Genomic DNA, 13695 nt, shown 5'->3' with positions numbered 1-13695 from the left:
AGTCTGATCAGAGCTGCCAACTGGCTAGGAAATTGGAAGTTTCAAGCATGGAATATGTTTTCAGATCCAGAGGACTCCAGAGAAGGGGGCATAGCAGAAAGGAGAGGGTCCCAGGTAGCAAGAAGGGATGTGGGCTGAGTATTGTTATGCTTATTGGGCAGGGAGGTTGAGACTACAACAGCCACTATAATTGGAATATGCTTAGACAACAGGTTTGTTTAACTTTCAGGGCTGGCCATTCATTCTCATGCTACAGAGGGAGCCCTTCCAAATTTAATTGGCAAAGATGTAGGGTTTCCACCCATGCATTTGCACAGGCCATCCCCAATCCCTGGAATACACACTCCACAAGCTCCCAGTCAGAATCCTTATCTTCAAGTTTCTCCTCCAGGCAGCTCTTCCTGAATCATTTGAAAATGTTGTGTCCTCTGATCTCTTCTTTGCCTTATATCACTGTATATCTCATATTATTCATACCTGTTTAGATATCATATTCCCTCCAGTAGAATGTAAGTTCCTTGAGGGCAAGGATTGTTTCATTTTATCTTTGTATCACCAATGCCTAACAGTGCCTTGCACAACATTAATAAATGTTGGTTGAATTGAATTGTTGACCAATTAGCTTCAAAAGCACTTTTCAGCACTGAGTAATGGATGTCACTTTAGTATGTGATGTTATTTTTAAGAACCATAATGAGAAAGGAAGAGATTGGACCTATTAGTATTTTTTTAAAGTTTTATTGATGCCTTTGATTTTTCACATCACAGTCATTTCTTGGCATATATCTCTGCCCCCTCCATAGAACCCCCCCTTACTACAACAAGGAAAAACACTTAAGTAAAATCAACCAACACAGTGAACACTTCTGACAAGCATATGCAACATTTTACATCTATATTAGTACTAGGTGACCTAGGGATGACTGGAATAACCCAATTATGAGACTCTCAACTTGATTCAGGGAAAGGAGATTCTAGGAGGAGAAATCCAGGCTCTGTACCCAGAGCCAGAGCTGGCCACAGTACCAAATATTTCTGAAAAGATAAGATGGTTAAACTAAGCACCATCATTTTTGCTCAGAGTGAGATGCTGATTGTGTTTAAGTTACCTGTATCTTAACTCTTTTTCACCGCTAATCAAATAAGCATCACAACTGCTTTGAAAAGGTAACAAAATATTATATAGATCAAAGAATGGCCACTTGCATATGGCACTTTTACAAATTTTTTTCCCCATCCAACAAGAGTTTTAAATGTATGTTTTTTTTCCTTTTTAGAAGAAATTTAAGATAAAGGATGGTTTTAGCATTAAATTGACAAAGATGAACATTTAGGATTAGGCATTTTCATTCTGCAAATGTTTCCTGCACCAAATATGTATGAATATCATCTTCCAGCCAACAGTCATCAAAATGCAAGAGGGAGAATGATTGGGCTTTGAATACTAATCTGAATTATGCCAATTTTGAATTGCAATCCATCCACCAAAACCTGAATAAAAAGTGAGAGTACCACAACCACAATGAAGCAAATGAATCTATACATAACATTTATATGCAGGATTTTTGTCTATGTTAAGTTTCTGCCTTCAAATTGCAAGTTAGAGAGAATATCTCCAGCTGTTCATATTTAATCGTGCATGCAGTATTGTGAACATCATTATCAATCAACGGAGCTTATTAGACCACAGACATACACATGCTGAAATCATTTGAACACCTTGAGATGACTAAGATTGTGCTTAGAGAGAAGAATATTGAAAAGTAGATTCAAAATTTCCCTTTTTAATTTTTTGGTGGAGTTGTTTAATTTAAATAGAACTTATATGACTTTTTTTTCCACTTTGGTTGATGAAAAGAAAGTTCTCAATTATTCATTCATGAATGTAATTAGGTTGATTGAATTATTGCATTTGTATTTTCATGTCATCCAGATGTCATTTTGAAAAGTCCCTCATGAGTATTTCAGAACGGCATCTATATAACGATCAAACATCTACTCTGTTGGACCAATTTGTTGAAAAAATCAATTAAAATCAATTTGGAAATTCATATATTCAATGTTTTATTGGGTTTCAAGATTTATGACTATAAAGATGAAGCCTTGGAGAAAAAAGAAATACTTGTCATTCTCAAAGGAAGGGGTTATTTGTAGGTTTTGTTTTTGTCTTTTTCTGGAGTAAAGGGGCTGGTCCTGTGATTAGCATCAGTGGAGTTCAACAAATGGTGTCTTTGGATATGGACTGCTAGTTAAATTTTCTTTCCCGTAATCACAGATCTTAGGTGTTTCCGGAAGAATGGTACTAGGATGCTCTTTTGCTAAACACCCTAGATGTTTGAATCTTGGTAAAGATTCTACCCATTATGACTATTTGGCTTAGAAGCACTTACTTTCCAATCAAAAGGACATGGTCTAGCCATCGAATATTTTAATTGACCCCAATCTAGCCAGATAGCAAATTAATTGTTCTCTTGTGCACTAATAGGGGATTTGTTTATTAGGAAGGATGTCAAACTAAATGGCCTCTGAAATCTTTCCCAACTCTAGGATTCTCTGATTCCATGAGACTTGGTTTTCTGAGTCAGGCTAGGAAAATCCAATTATTTAATTAAATATTTAAAGATTTTATTTAGGGCAGTTAAATGTTCTAAAGGTATATTGTTACCTATGGAAGGTGGCCAGGGTGGTTACATCAAAGAAAGAAAGGCCAGATTTCTGTGATTTTAAGCTGTTGGTCTACAATTTCTGTCTCTTCAGGGCTGAGCAACACCTGGGCCACTTTTTTGACTTTAGCCACACACATGTATCTTCCCATTTCCATATCCTACTCCTCTCTCACCTCAGCCTTTATTTAGACATTTACTGATTCTATAGAGGTCTCCATTACTATAATTAAAAATATCTCAAAAATAATTGATTCCACTGATATGGGTATTCCATTTAATCAACATAAATTATAGCTCCTTGTATGGACGGAAAAAAAAATCATCACTTGGTTCTCAGCCCTCTGGTGATGAACCTCTATGAACGTAGCCAGGCTGATTCTTAGATGACAGAGAGTCCTTTAGGAGGCCTATACTTTCCAACTTGGTTAGACTTACCAGAGTTTCGACCTCTACTGAGAGGGTTTAGGTGGACATTAAAGTAACTATGAATTGCCCCCATTAGAATATGAGTTCCTTGTTGACTGGAACTACTTTTTTTGCCTTTCTTTGTATCCATAGTGCTTAGCACAGTGCCTGGCATATGGTAAGCACTTTTAAAATGCTTACTAAAGCCAATGACTAGATCCCTGGCCCCCAGCACAAGAAGTTTGGGACAGTGTCCCCTGTGCTCCAGCAGGAGAGCTCAACTTTAAAAGCCAGGAAATAGGCAAACAAGATGACCAAGAAACAAAAACAAACATTGGCCATGAAGAATTAGTATGGTGACAGGGAAGATCAAAACACAAATTCAGAAGAGGGCTATATTGTCAATATACCTACATCCAAAACCTCAAAGGGGAATATGAATTGGTCTCAAGCACAAAAAGCCTTCTTGGAAGAGCTCAAGAAGGATTTTAAAAGTAAAATAAGAGAGGCAGAAGAAAAATTGGGGAAAGAAATGAGAGGTATGCAAGAGACAGTCAATGTTTAGAAAAGGAAGGACAAAAATTGACCAAAGAAAACAACTCCTTAAAAAGTAGAATTGGCCAAATGGAAAGAGAAGTACAAAAGTTAACTGGGAAAAAAAAAACAATTCCTTAAAAATTAGAATTGGGTAAGTGAAAACTAATGATTCTATGAGACATCAAGAATCAGTCAAACAAAATCAAAAGGATGAAAAAATAGGAGAAAATGTAAAATACCTCACTGGAAAAACAACTGACCTGGAAAATAGATCCAGGAGAGATAATTTAACAATTAGTGGTCTACTTGAAAGCCATGATCAAAAAATGAGCCTAGACAGCATCTTTCAAGAAATTATCAAGGAAAACTGCCCTGAGGTCCCAGAGCCAGAGGGTAGAATAGTCATTGAAAGAATCTACTGATCACCTCCTAAAAGAGATCCCAATGTGAAAACTCCAAGAAATATTGTAGCCAAATTCCAGAATTATCAGGTCAAGGAGAAAATAATGCAAACTGTCAGAAAGAAGCCATTTAAATATCATGGAACCACATTCAGGATTAGAGGGCTTGGAATATGATATTCTGGAAGGCAAAGGAGCTTGGATTACAACCAAGGATCAACTACCCAGCAAAACTGAACATAATCTTTCAGGGGAGGGGATGGACATTCAGTGAAACGAGGGACTTCCAGATCTTCCTGATGAAAAGACCAGAGCTGAACAGAAAATTCGATCTTCAAATACAAGTTGACTCAAGAGAAGCATGAAAAGGTAAACAGCAAAGAAAAAAAAACAAAACGTTATTCAGTAAAAGAGTAAACTGTTTACATCCCTGCATGGTAAGATGATACTTGTAACTCTTGAGACCTATCATTATTACATTTAGGAGGGGTATACATAGACAGAGGGTATCTGTCTATGTATAGTGTTAGTCTGTACTGTCTATATAGGGTGTTTGATGTGATGATATAAAAAAATTAATTAGGGAGTGAAAAAAAGGATTGTATTGGGAGAAGAGGAAAGGAGACAGAAAAGGGTAAATTACTTCACATGAAGAGGACAAAGACCTATTACAGCAGATGGAAAGAAGGGAGGGAGGGGAGCATTGTTTAAACGGTACTCTCATTGGATTTGGCTCAAAGACGGGATAACATACACATCCACTTGGGTGCAGAAATCTATCTTACCCTATAGGAAGTAAGAGGGGGAAAGGGAAATAAAAGGGAGGGCAGAAGGGAAGGCTGTCTTGGGGAGCAGGAAGGGGAAGAAAATTTAAAACTCAAAATCTTATAACAGTGAATGTTGAAACCTAAAAATAAATTTTTAAAAATGTTTATTAACTTCATGGAGTTTGGGATTAGATGGCTGGGGATACAATTTCCAGGTGATCGCCTGATCTCTATTAAGAGCTGAGTTGCTGAGACCTAAGTCAAGCAGAAATGGGGTGAGGTATCAAGGAAAGAGGGACATCTCATGTATTATTCTTTAATTTGTAATGGTTTGTCCAAACTAGATGGTAAATTCCTGGAAAGCAGGATAAAGCCCTCTGACCTATAGATTATAATGCCACCCAAAGACTAGCATGATAAGCTCATTCAAGGATTCTACCCACTGAGGCAGTCAACTCTTGGTGGAGTTAAAAATAGAAAAGCTAAAGCATCTGTTATTATTAACATTCCTTTCCCCCTTTTAATGTTAAGGAGGCCCACCCAACTCAGACACTGTTGCCTACAGTCCACAAAACAACAAACCCACCCTTTCAAGACGTCATTTGCAAACCAGAGTTAGAAAGCAGACTACGGGTTTAAATGACAAACAAAATGACCTAGGGTTCAATATTGGAGAGTTCTGGAACACTGTTGCCTTTCTTACTGCCTCTCATATGAAAAACCTAGGAGCACCCTCTCTCATTTTCAGGTTGGAGAAATACCTGTTTTTGATCAATTCAGCTAAAAGAAAAGACTGCTCTTTCTTTGGCAGTCTGGTACAGTGGGAAAAGCAATGGATTATCAGTGAAAGCCCTGGGTTCAAATCCAGACTGCCATTTCCTAGATGTGCTATCTTGGACAAGGCATTTACTTTCATTGATCCTCAGTTTCCTTGCCTGTAAAATAGGACAATAATATATGAATTCTCTAACTCGTGGGATTGCTGTAAGGACTGAATGGGATAAAGTATATGTATAAAATAGGGGGGTTTACTTAAAACAAACAAACAAAATGCACAAGGTGAGTATTTTATTCCCAGATATGTGAGCCACAAATCTTAGAATTCATCCAAGGTGCCAAAAAGTGAATCTCATCCAAATCCGTTGTCTTCCCTGACACTAAATATGATCAATTCTCTCCAGTGCATCAGACAGAAACATAAAGAGTCACCAAAAACTACATGACTTGGTAAAGCTATGAAATGGCCCAGGTCAAACCTACGAGTCACAAGGTTAACATTTAAAGGCAGGCAGATATTGGAGGGGGTTAAGAAGAAGGAAGGACTCCCTTAAACGGTAAGGGAGATGAAGCTGTTGTATCTCTGAATGTTCCTCTTCAGGATTTCCGAGCAGGGACCAAGCACTCGCTCAAAACGAGGACGATCAAGTTTCACACACTTCAGTGGTCCACGAGCCACTACTGTGGCTGCCCGAGGACGGTTGAGCAATAGTGCTATCTCTCCTGAAAAGAGGAAGAAAAAAATGGTCATGGAATTTGAATTTCTCTTCTTCTTTCAAAAGTAAGCCACAAAAGGGGTGTGTGTGTGTGTGTGTGTGTGTGTGTGTGTGTGTGTGTATACACATATTATGGACCCAAAGGAGATTGAAGGATAGGTGTCTGCTAAGCAAGAAGCATGCATATTCCTATAAGGGTTTTGTATGATGAAGTCATTTAAAAATACTCTGCAGATATTCATCACGCTTTAAAGACACTGTTATTGATTTTAAAAAAAAGTGAAGCAAGCACATTTAGAAGGTGGGATGGGGAAAATGCCTTTAAATCAAGAGAGAAAACACAAATTGCCAAGCATTTGTGTTTGAAACAGAATTTGGTAGTCTCACCAAAGTAATCTGACGGTCCGAGTCTTCCAACCTCCACATACTCCTCATTATCAGACCTGCGCTGAAGAACAGAAGCTGTGCCCTAGGAAATGATGAGAGAAAAGGGGGAAAAACCAAAATAAGTTAAATGTTTCCCTTTTTTATACTATTTAAGCACGGAGCCCAGTGAACCAATTAATGTTAGATTCTTCTTCCTCTTCAGAGACACTTAAGGTTGGGAGAAATGTAAGCTATTCAGTGGAATGATCCAACTGGTTGGATGTAGCTTTCCACATGCTGTGTTTCTCTAGTCATCAAGCTTCCATTTTTGTTTCTGGGAACACATGAACAGTGTATCACAACTGGAAACTTACAAAGTAACACATTTGCCAGGGCCTGCCGACTTGTGCAGTAGATCGGAAATTTTTCAGAAAAAAAATGATTTCTTTCCTTTTGAAGGGGAGTATGTATCTCTTGTCATTAAAACAGCCCTTTCTTCCAACTGACCTTGTACTAATTCTCAAGGACTGGGAAGCCTTCCAGTACCCTCTATGTCCTCTCAGTACACAGTAGTAGTAGTGTGTTTTCAGGGACATATCATCAACTGGCTGATCTGACTTGCCCCCACCATGATCACCTGAAAAGGGGCGGGGGGAGTAGGGGAGATATTTTTACTGTTAAATTATTAACACTAAGACCGTGGGCTGAATTGACATGGCAGAATAACAATTAAGAAATGCTTTATAAAGCCACCACAAAATACATTACACATTAAAAGGACAACCTTTAGACCCATGCAACCTAGAAAATAGAGCTGATCAAGATATTTTTATTGCTCTCTGGCCCGTCTCTAAAATGGCGCCAAACTTATTAACAACAGCCCTGAAATAATACATGCGGTCAGATGCAACTCTTCTAGGCTCACCATATAGAATTTCTGGTACAGATATACACTCACAAGCTGGAAGTCACCTTAGAGATCATCTAATCCAACCTTTCCTTTTACAGAGGAGGAAACTGAGGCTCAGAGAGGGGAACAATTTGTCCAAGGTCAGGGTCAAGATTAGAATCCAGTATAGTGTCATAAAAAATATACTGCCTTATGAATCTGAAGACCATACTATATTCCCTACCCAGAAGTCAGGACAAAAAACTGACCACCTGATTATGGCAGGATAAATCTTCTTTGCTCAGTTCTGCATGTGTCCTGCCAAAGGAACAGTGGGCAATAGACTGGACTATTTGGATTGCCAAGAGTTAACTTGGATCATTCCAAATAAAAAAAATAATTAGAGGATCCTTGTGGGGCACAGTAAGATGTAACCCCAACTCTGCCACAGCTACCAAAGAAGGAAGGAGAATATGCTACAAAGAAGAAAGAAAAAGAGCAGCTGAAATATCCAGAAGTTCATGGAAGACAAAATCCAAGGAAGGAGTCAGTAGTAAAACCCATGACCTCAAATGTCTATATGCAAATGCCCAACATCTAGGAAACAAACAAGAGGAAATGCAAATCCTAAGAGTATGGAGATAAATTTGACTTCACGGGTATCACTAAGACGTGGAGGGATGGAATCCTTGACTGGACCATGGCTCTAGATAGGTATACTTCATTCATGAGAAACTTGATGAGTTAAAGGAAGAAGTGACAGGGAAGCTACTACTATATATTAAGAAGGTCTACTCCTGGGGGGGGGGGAATGAAAGTATGGAAAGAGGAGTTAACAAGATGGGGATAAATTGGGTAAAGGTCAATGGAGAGATAAACAGAAACTACTTTGTCATTGGAGTATGCTACATGCCACCTGACAGAAAGAGAAAATAGATGACAACTTTAGGAAACAGATCACAAACCAGGCAAGCACAAAAGCCTAGAATGATATAGTCAGTCAATAAACTAGCATTCATTAAGTGTCTACTATTTTCCAGTCACTGTGGTAAATGCTGGAGATGCAGAAAATGGCAAACAAACAAACAAACAAAAAACACAACAACAACAACAACAAAAACAGTCTCTGTTCTTAAGGAGCTGATAGTCTATAAGGATTAATAGAGGATTTCAATGATCAATTATCCAGACATTTGCTGGAAATCTCTCTGCCAAAAGCAGTGCAGCAGCTAATAGCTTTTTGCTCTGCCTTACCAATGAATTTTATCCTTCAAAAGATGGAGGAACCAAGAAAAAGAAACTGTATTCTGGACCTGATTCTCACTTAAAGGGGAGAATTGGGATGGAAATCAATCAATCAAATCGAATAAACATTTGGGAAGTGCCCACTATGTGCCAGAGAGGCAGAAAAAAAATGTGAACGCTAGGGGAAAGTATTCCCTCACTCACAGAGTTTTTGACAGATGACCCTAGGTTTGGACAAACAGATTTCAAAGGGTTCAGAGAAAAGATAAGTAGGATCTCATGGACTAAAATGCTACACAGGAAGTCAGCTAAGAAGGGATGGAGGATGCTCAAGAATGAAACTGTGAAGACACAAAAGGAAGCAATTCTAATGGGGAAAGAGAGACTTTTCTGAAGATACCCATGTGCATGCACAGGGAACTCTCCAATCTACATAAACTTAAAAAGATGGAAGAAGGGTAAGAGCAGAGGATGAACATCAGGGCATGACATGATCCTACAGAAAGGAAAGAAACAAACATTTATTAAGAGTTTGCTACGTGCTAAGCACTTGGGATACATATACAAGCAAAAAATAGTCCCTTTACTCAAGGAGTTTACTTTCCATTGTGGGTAAGACAACACACAAAAGGAAGCTGAAAATTGACAAGAGCGAGAATGAAAATATCCAGCTCTGGGTATGGTTTGAGGTCAAGAAGTCAGGAATAGGGCCAGGAGGGGAATGAGGGCAATCTTGGGTTCCTCCACAAAATGGAGTCCTCAGAAGGAACTCACTAATGGGAAAAAGAGGCAGATTTTACAGAGGGATATTCCAGGCTGAGAAGGGCACAGAGATAGTTGGATTTTCCAGGGCAAAGACTTCAGGCCCCTATACAAACAGAGGCACCCCAGGAAGAATTCATCAGAGTCAGGAATGCTAAAGCTCAGGATAAGCTGATGGTGGCAAGGGAAGTTAAGAACAATAAAGGGCTTGTTTTTTATCTATATTAGAGAAAAAGAAGGATCAAAGAAGGGCTAGAACTCCTGCTTGAAGTCTATGGAATGGTGATAATGGAGGACAGAAAGAAGGCAGAGCTCTGCTTAATTCTATTTTCTCTTGTTTTCTCTACCAAGGAGAACACCTCTTGTACTAGAAATGACACAACAAAAATTACCGATAGGGAGTTGACACTCAAGACAAATAAGGAGCTTAGCCTGGTGCCTGGCACACAGTATATGTTTCATAAGTGTTTATCGGCTATGATTATGACTATAAAGAGATAGAGAGTACTAGCTTCCCTTGGAGAATCCAAGACACCTGGCCCAGATGACTACATCCTCAGGTAATGAAAGAACTGGCAGATATATGATTTCTGACTTACTGTGAGTGACATTTGAAAGACCATAGAAAATAGGAGCAGTACCATGAAATTAGAGGACAGCAAATGTCCCCATTTAAAAAAGAAAAAAAGAAAAAGGGAAGAGAAGAGAGTCTTCAAACTATCAGCCAGTGAGCTTTACTTTGATTTCTGGGAAAATTCTGAAACAGATAACTAAAGTCAAGTGATGGTTGGCAAACATCTAAAAAGGGCAGCAGTGATTACAAAGAACCAGAACAGGTCATACCAACAATGTTGAAAAGAACATTCACACACATAGACATATGCATGCAAAAAACTCTCAAAAGTGATTGTTGCAAAATTATAAATAAAAGGTCTGGCTTGAAAGAAGCGATATGAGTGAGAGTGCTTAACCAAACCACTCCTTCATGGAAGTAAGAGGTACACAGGCATCACCTGTTACACATATTTTTGGACTTTTTCAATGTACTTCAAAGGCTTCTCGTACTCATTTTTTCCTCTTCTTTTTGTCCTTAAAAATTTTATTTGTTATATGAGATGGCTTTTTGGGAAGTGGAGGGGGAGATACAGCATAAAACTATGATATAAACAACAAAAGACAGCAATGCAGACTTATTAAAAAATAAATAAAACATCATGCTAGGTGAACCTCATTTCCTTTTTTGACAAGATCACTGAACTAAGAGATGATGGGTGCCATGGATAACGTTACCTCTACTTTGTTAAAGTTTAAAGTATCTTACACTATTTTTGTGGAGAAGATGGAGATATTATGGATAGATCAGAGGAGAATACAGCTGGATTCAGGTGGATGGCTAGCCAGACTCGAAGTAGTTTTTAATGGTTCAATATCAGGGTAGCAGGCGCAGCCTTGTTAGCTCTCATCTGGAGGGTTATGGTCAGTTCTGGGCAATTTGGTTTAAGAAGGATAGAGAATATCTTGAAGGAAGACTACTAAGAGAGTGGTGAGATTTGAATCCATCTTATATGAAGATGTGTTGAAGGAATTTGTCATCCTTACCCTGTAGAAGAAGAGATATATGAGAGCTGTCTTCAAGCATGGGAAGGACTTGTCATGGGGAGAAAGGAGTAGCCTTGTTTGGTTTGACCCCAGAGGGTAGAACAAGAAGAAATATTTGGAAGTTGTAAAGAGACCAACTTAGGCTTGATGTCACGAAAAGCTCCCAAATAATTTGTTGTTATTTGTTTCAGTCATGTGTGACTCTTTGGGATTTTCTTCGCAAAGATTCTGGAGTGGTTTGCCATTTCTTTCTCCAGCTCATTTTACAGATGAGGAAACTGAGGCAAATAGGGTGAAATGACTTGCCCAGGATCACACAGCTGCTAAGTATCTGAGGCCGTATTTGAATTCAGGAAGCTGAGTCTTCCTGACTTCAGGCCAGGCAAACCCTGCATTATACTGCCACCTCGCTGCCCCTTCCCTAATAATTACAGCTGTCCAAAAGGGGAATGGACTTCTTCTAGAGGTAGAGGGTCCTTTCCTTGGATGCCTTCAAGCAGAGACTGTACTTTTCCAGTACACTGTCATGGAGATTCATATTGGGTTGGATTAGATGCCTGTTGATATCCCTTTCAACTCTCAAATTCTGTGATTCATTGATAAACCTCACCATGTTAATACAGACTCTAGACTTCAGCCGTAACCCTTTTAGGGAATTAGACCACCATTTATTAAACTATCTTCAAAGAAAGCTTCTAAATGACACCCAGGTGCCCTTTAAGAGCTATTTGCTGAGTGCTTTACTCTCAAGGTATATTTGGCTCACTCACCCTGGCTCACCCAAGACTCAGACTTGTGAAACGCTAGGCTATTCCCGAGGTTAATTTATAATCGTAACCTCTAAACAGTCCAAAGCATACATAAGTCAGAAGATCCATCCGTTGCCAACCAGCTGACGAATCTGCAAGTTATTGGTAAACAGTGGCATTTTCTCAATCCCTACATCCCCACTGTTTATCTGCACTTGGTCATGTTTATAAAGCTAACTTGACTGATGGTTGGGCACAGCTTCTCCTGGTAAACTTCATGTGAAATCTATCTTATCTCCAAGGAATATTGTGCTTGCCTAAGGCCCTGGTGGGATTGTCTAAATAGGAAGCTGAACATGTTAACTACAACAACAAACTGTTCTTTGAGGTAGAAGAGAAAAATGAAGTGGTGTGGATTTGAAGTCAGAAGATCTAGCTTTAAATCCTGGGTCTGCCCTGTCACCTGGGTGACCTTGGACAAGTCACTCAATTTCTCTAGGCCTCAGGTTCCACATCTGTAAAAATGAGGGGATTGGACTAGATGACCTCTAAGGCCCCTTCCACCTCCAAATCCATGATCCTATGATTATTTGGTTCAACACCTGACTTTTACAGATGAGGAAACTGAGGGTCAGGGAGGAAAAGGGGCTTGTCCAAGGTTACACAGCAGAAGAGCTGGTAGTAAAATCTGCCCATGTCTCTTGATTCTCAGTAGCAGCACTAGGAAATATAATAATCCTCACTCAGTCCCACGTGGGGTGGGACTCACCCTCACTCATTCACCCTCACAGGGCGACAACACGCAAACAGCTATGTACAAACAATTTATCAGGTAAATTGGGGAAAATCTCAGAGGAGAAGCAACAAGATTAAGGAAGACTGGTAAAGTCTTCTTGTAGAAGGTAGGACTTTTTTTTTCTTTTTTCTTTTTTTTGGGCAAGGCAATTGGGGTTAAGCGACTTGCCCAGGGTCACACAGATAGTAAGTGTCAAGCGTCTGGTCTGAGACTGGATTTGAACTCAAGTCCTCCTGACTCCAGGGCCGGTTCTCTATCCACTGCTCCATTTAGCAGCCCCAGAAAGTAGGACTATAGCTGAGACTTGAAGAAACCCAAGGAAGCCAGGAGATGAGGAGGGAGAGAATCCCAGGCATGTAGTAAAATGGCTCCCAGTTGGAAGATGAGGGTTTTGTGATACATACAGCAAGCAGACCATTGTCACTGGATCACAGAGGGGAATGAATTGCAAGAAGACTAGAAAGGTAGCACTTCTGGACACATCTAATTCTTAGGAAGTCCTTCCTTATACCAAGTCTAATCAAGTCTAATTATGCTTTCTCTGCATCCCCCCAAAATTGCTTCTGGTTCTTTGGGGCCAACCACAATCCCTTTACCATATGACAGACCTTCAAGTGCTTATAGAAAGCTATCCCAGTCCCATAAGTTTTTTATTCTCCAAATTAAACATCTTCAGTTCCTTTGATCCATTTTTATACAGGATGATCTCCAGATGCCTTACCACCTTGGTCACTGTCTTTCAGATACTCTCTAGTTTCACTATATCCTTCCTAAAATGTGGTGTCCAGAAGTGAACACAATGCCCAAGATGTGATCTAACCTGTGTCCTGTTTCTTTATTCTGTAACCCATTTAAAAATATTTTTTTTTTGGTTTTTACTTCACCATCATTACTTTACCATCACCCACTACATCCCTCACCTCAATCAGAGAACCATTCCTTGTGACACAGAATAAAAACAAAAAAGGGGGGGAAACAGTTCAGCAAAATTAATTAGCACATCATCAAGCCCAATCGTGT

The 13695-nt window shown here is 39.3% G+C and overlaps 1 protein-coding gene across 2 annotated transcripts in view; it reads right to left on the bottom strand.

The window, feature by feature from the left end:
* Nucleotides 1-4923: 4923 nt before the first annotated feature.
* The window catches only part of LOC114052259 (cAMP-dependent protein kinase type I-beta regulatory subunit), a 247615-nt gene continuing 238843 nt past the window's right edge, over nt 4924-13695 (bottom strand). For both annotated transcript variants that reach the window (XM_027874783.1, XM_027874784.1), the window contains 2 exons: nt 6657-6738; nt 4924-6276 (listed from right to left, as the gene is read on the bottom strand). In XM_027874783.1, coding sequence (XP_027730584.1) covers nt 6104-6276; nt 6657-6738 — 255 coding nt within the window. In that variant the 3' untranslated portion in view covers nt 4924-6103. The remainder of the gene's footprint in view (nt 6277-6656; nt 6739-13695) is intronic.

Source organism: Vombatus ursinus, unplaced genomic scaffold, assembly GCF_900497805.2.
Source record: "Vombatus ursinus unplaced genomic scaffold, bare-nosed wombat genome assembly UNPS02014807.1, whole genome shotgun sequence".
Taxonomy (NCBI): domain Eukaryota; kingdom Metazoa; phylum Chordata; class Mammalia; order Diprotodontia; family Vombatidae; genus Vombatus; species Vombatus ursinus.
This window is presented reverse-complemented; position numbering and strand designations above follow the sequence as displayed.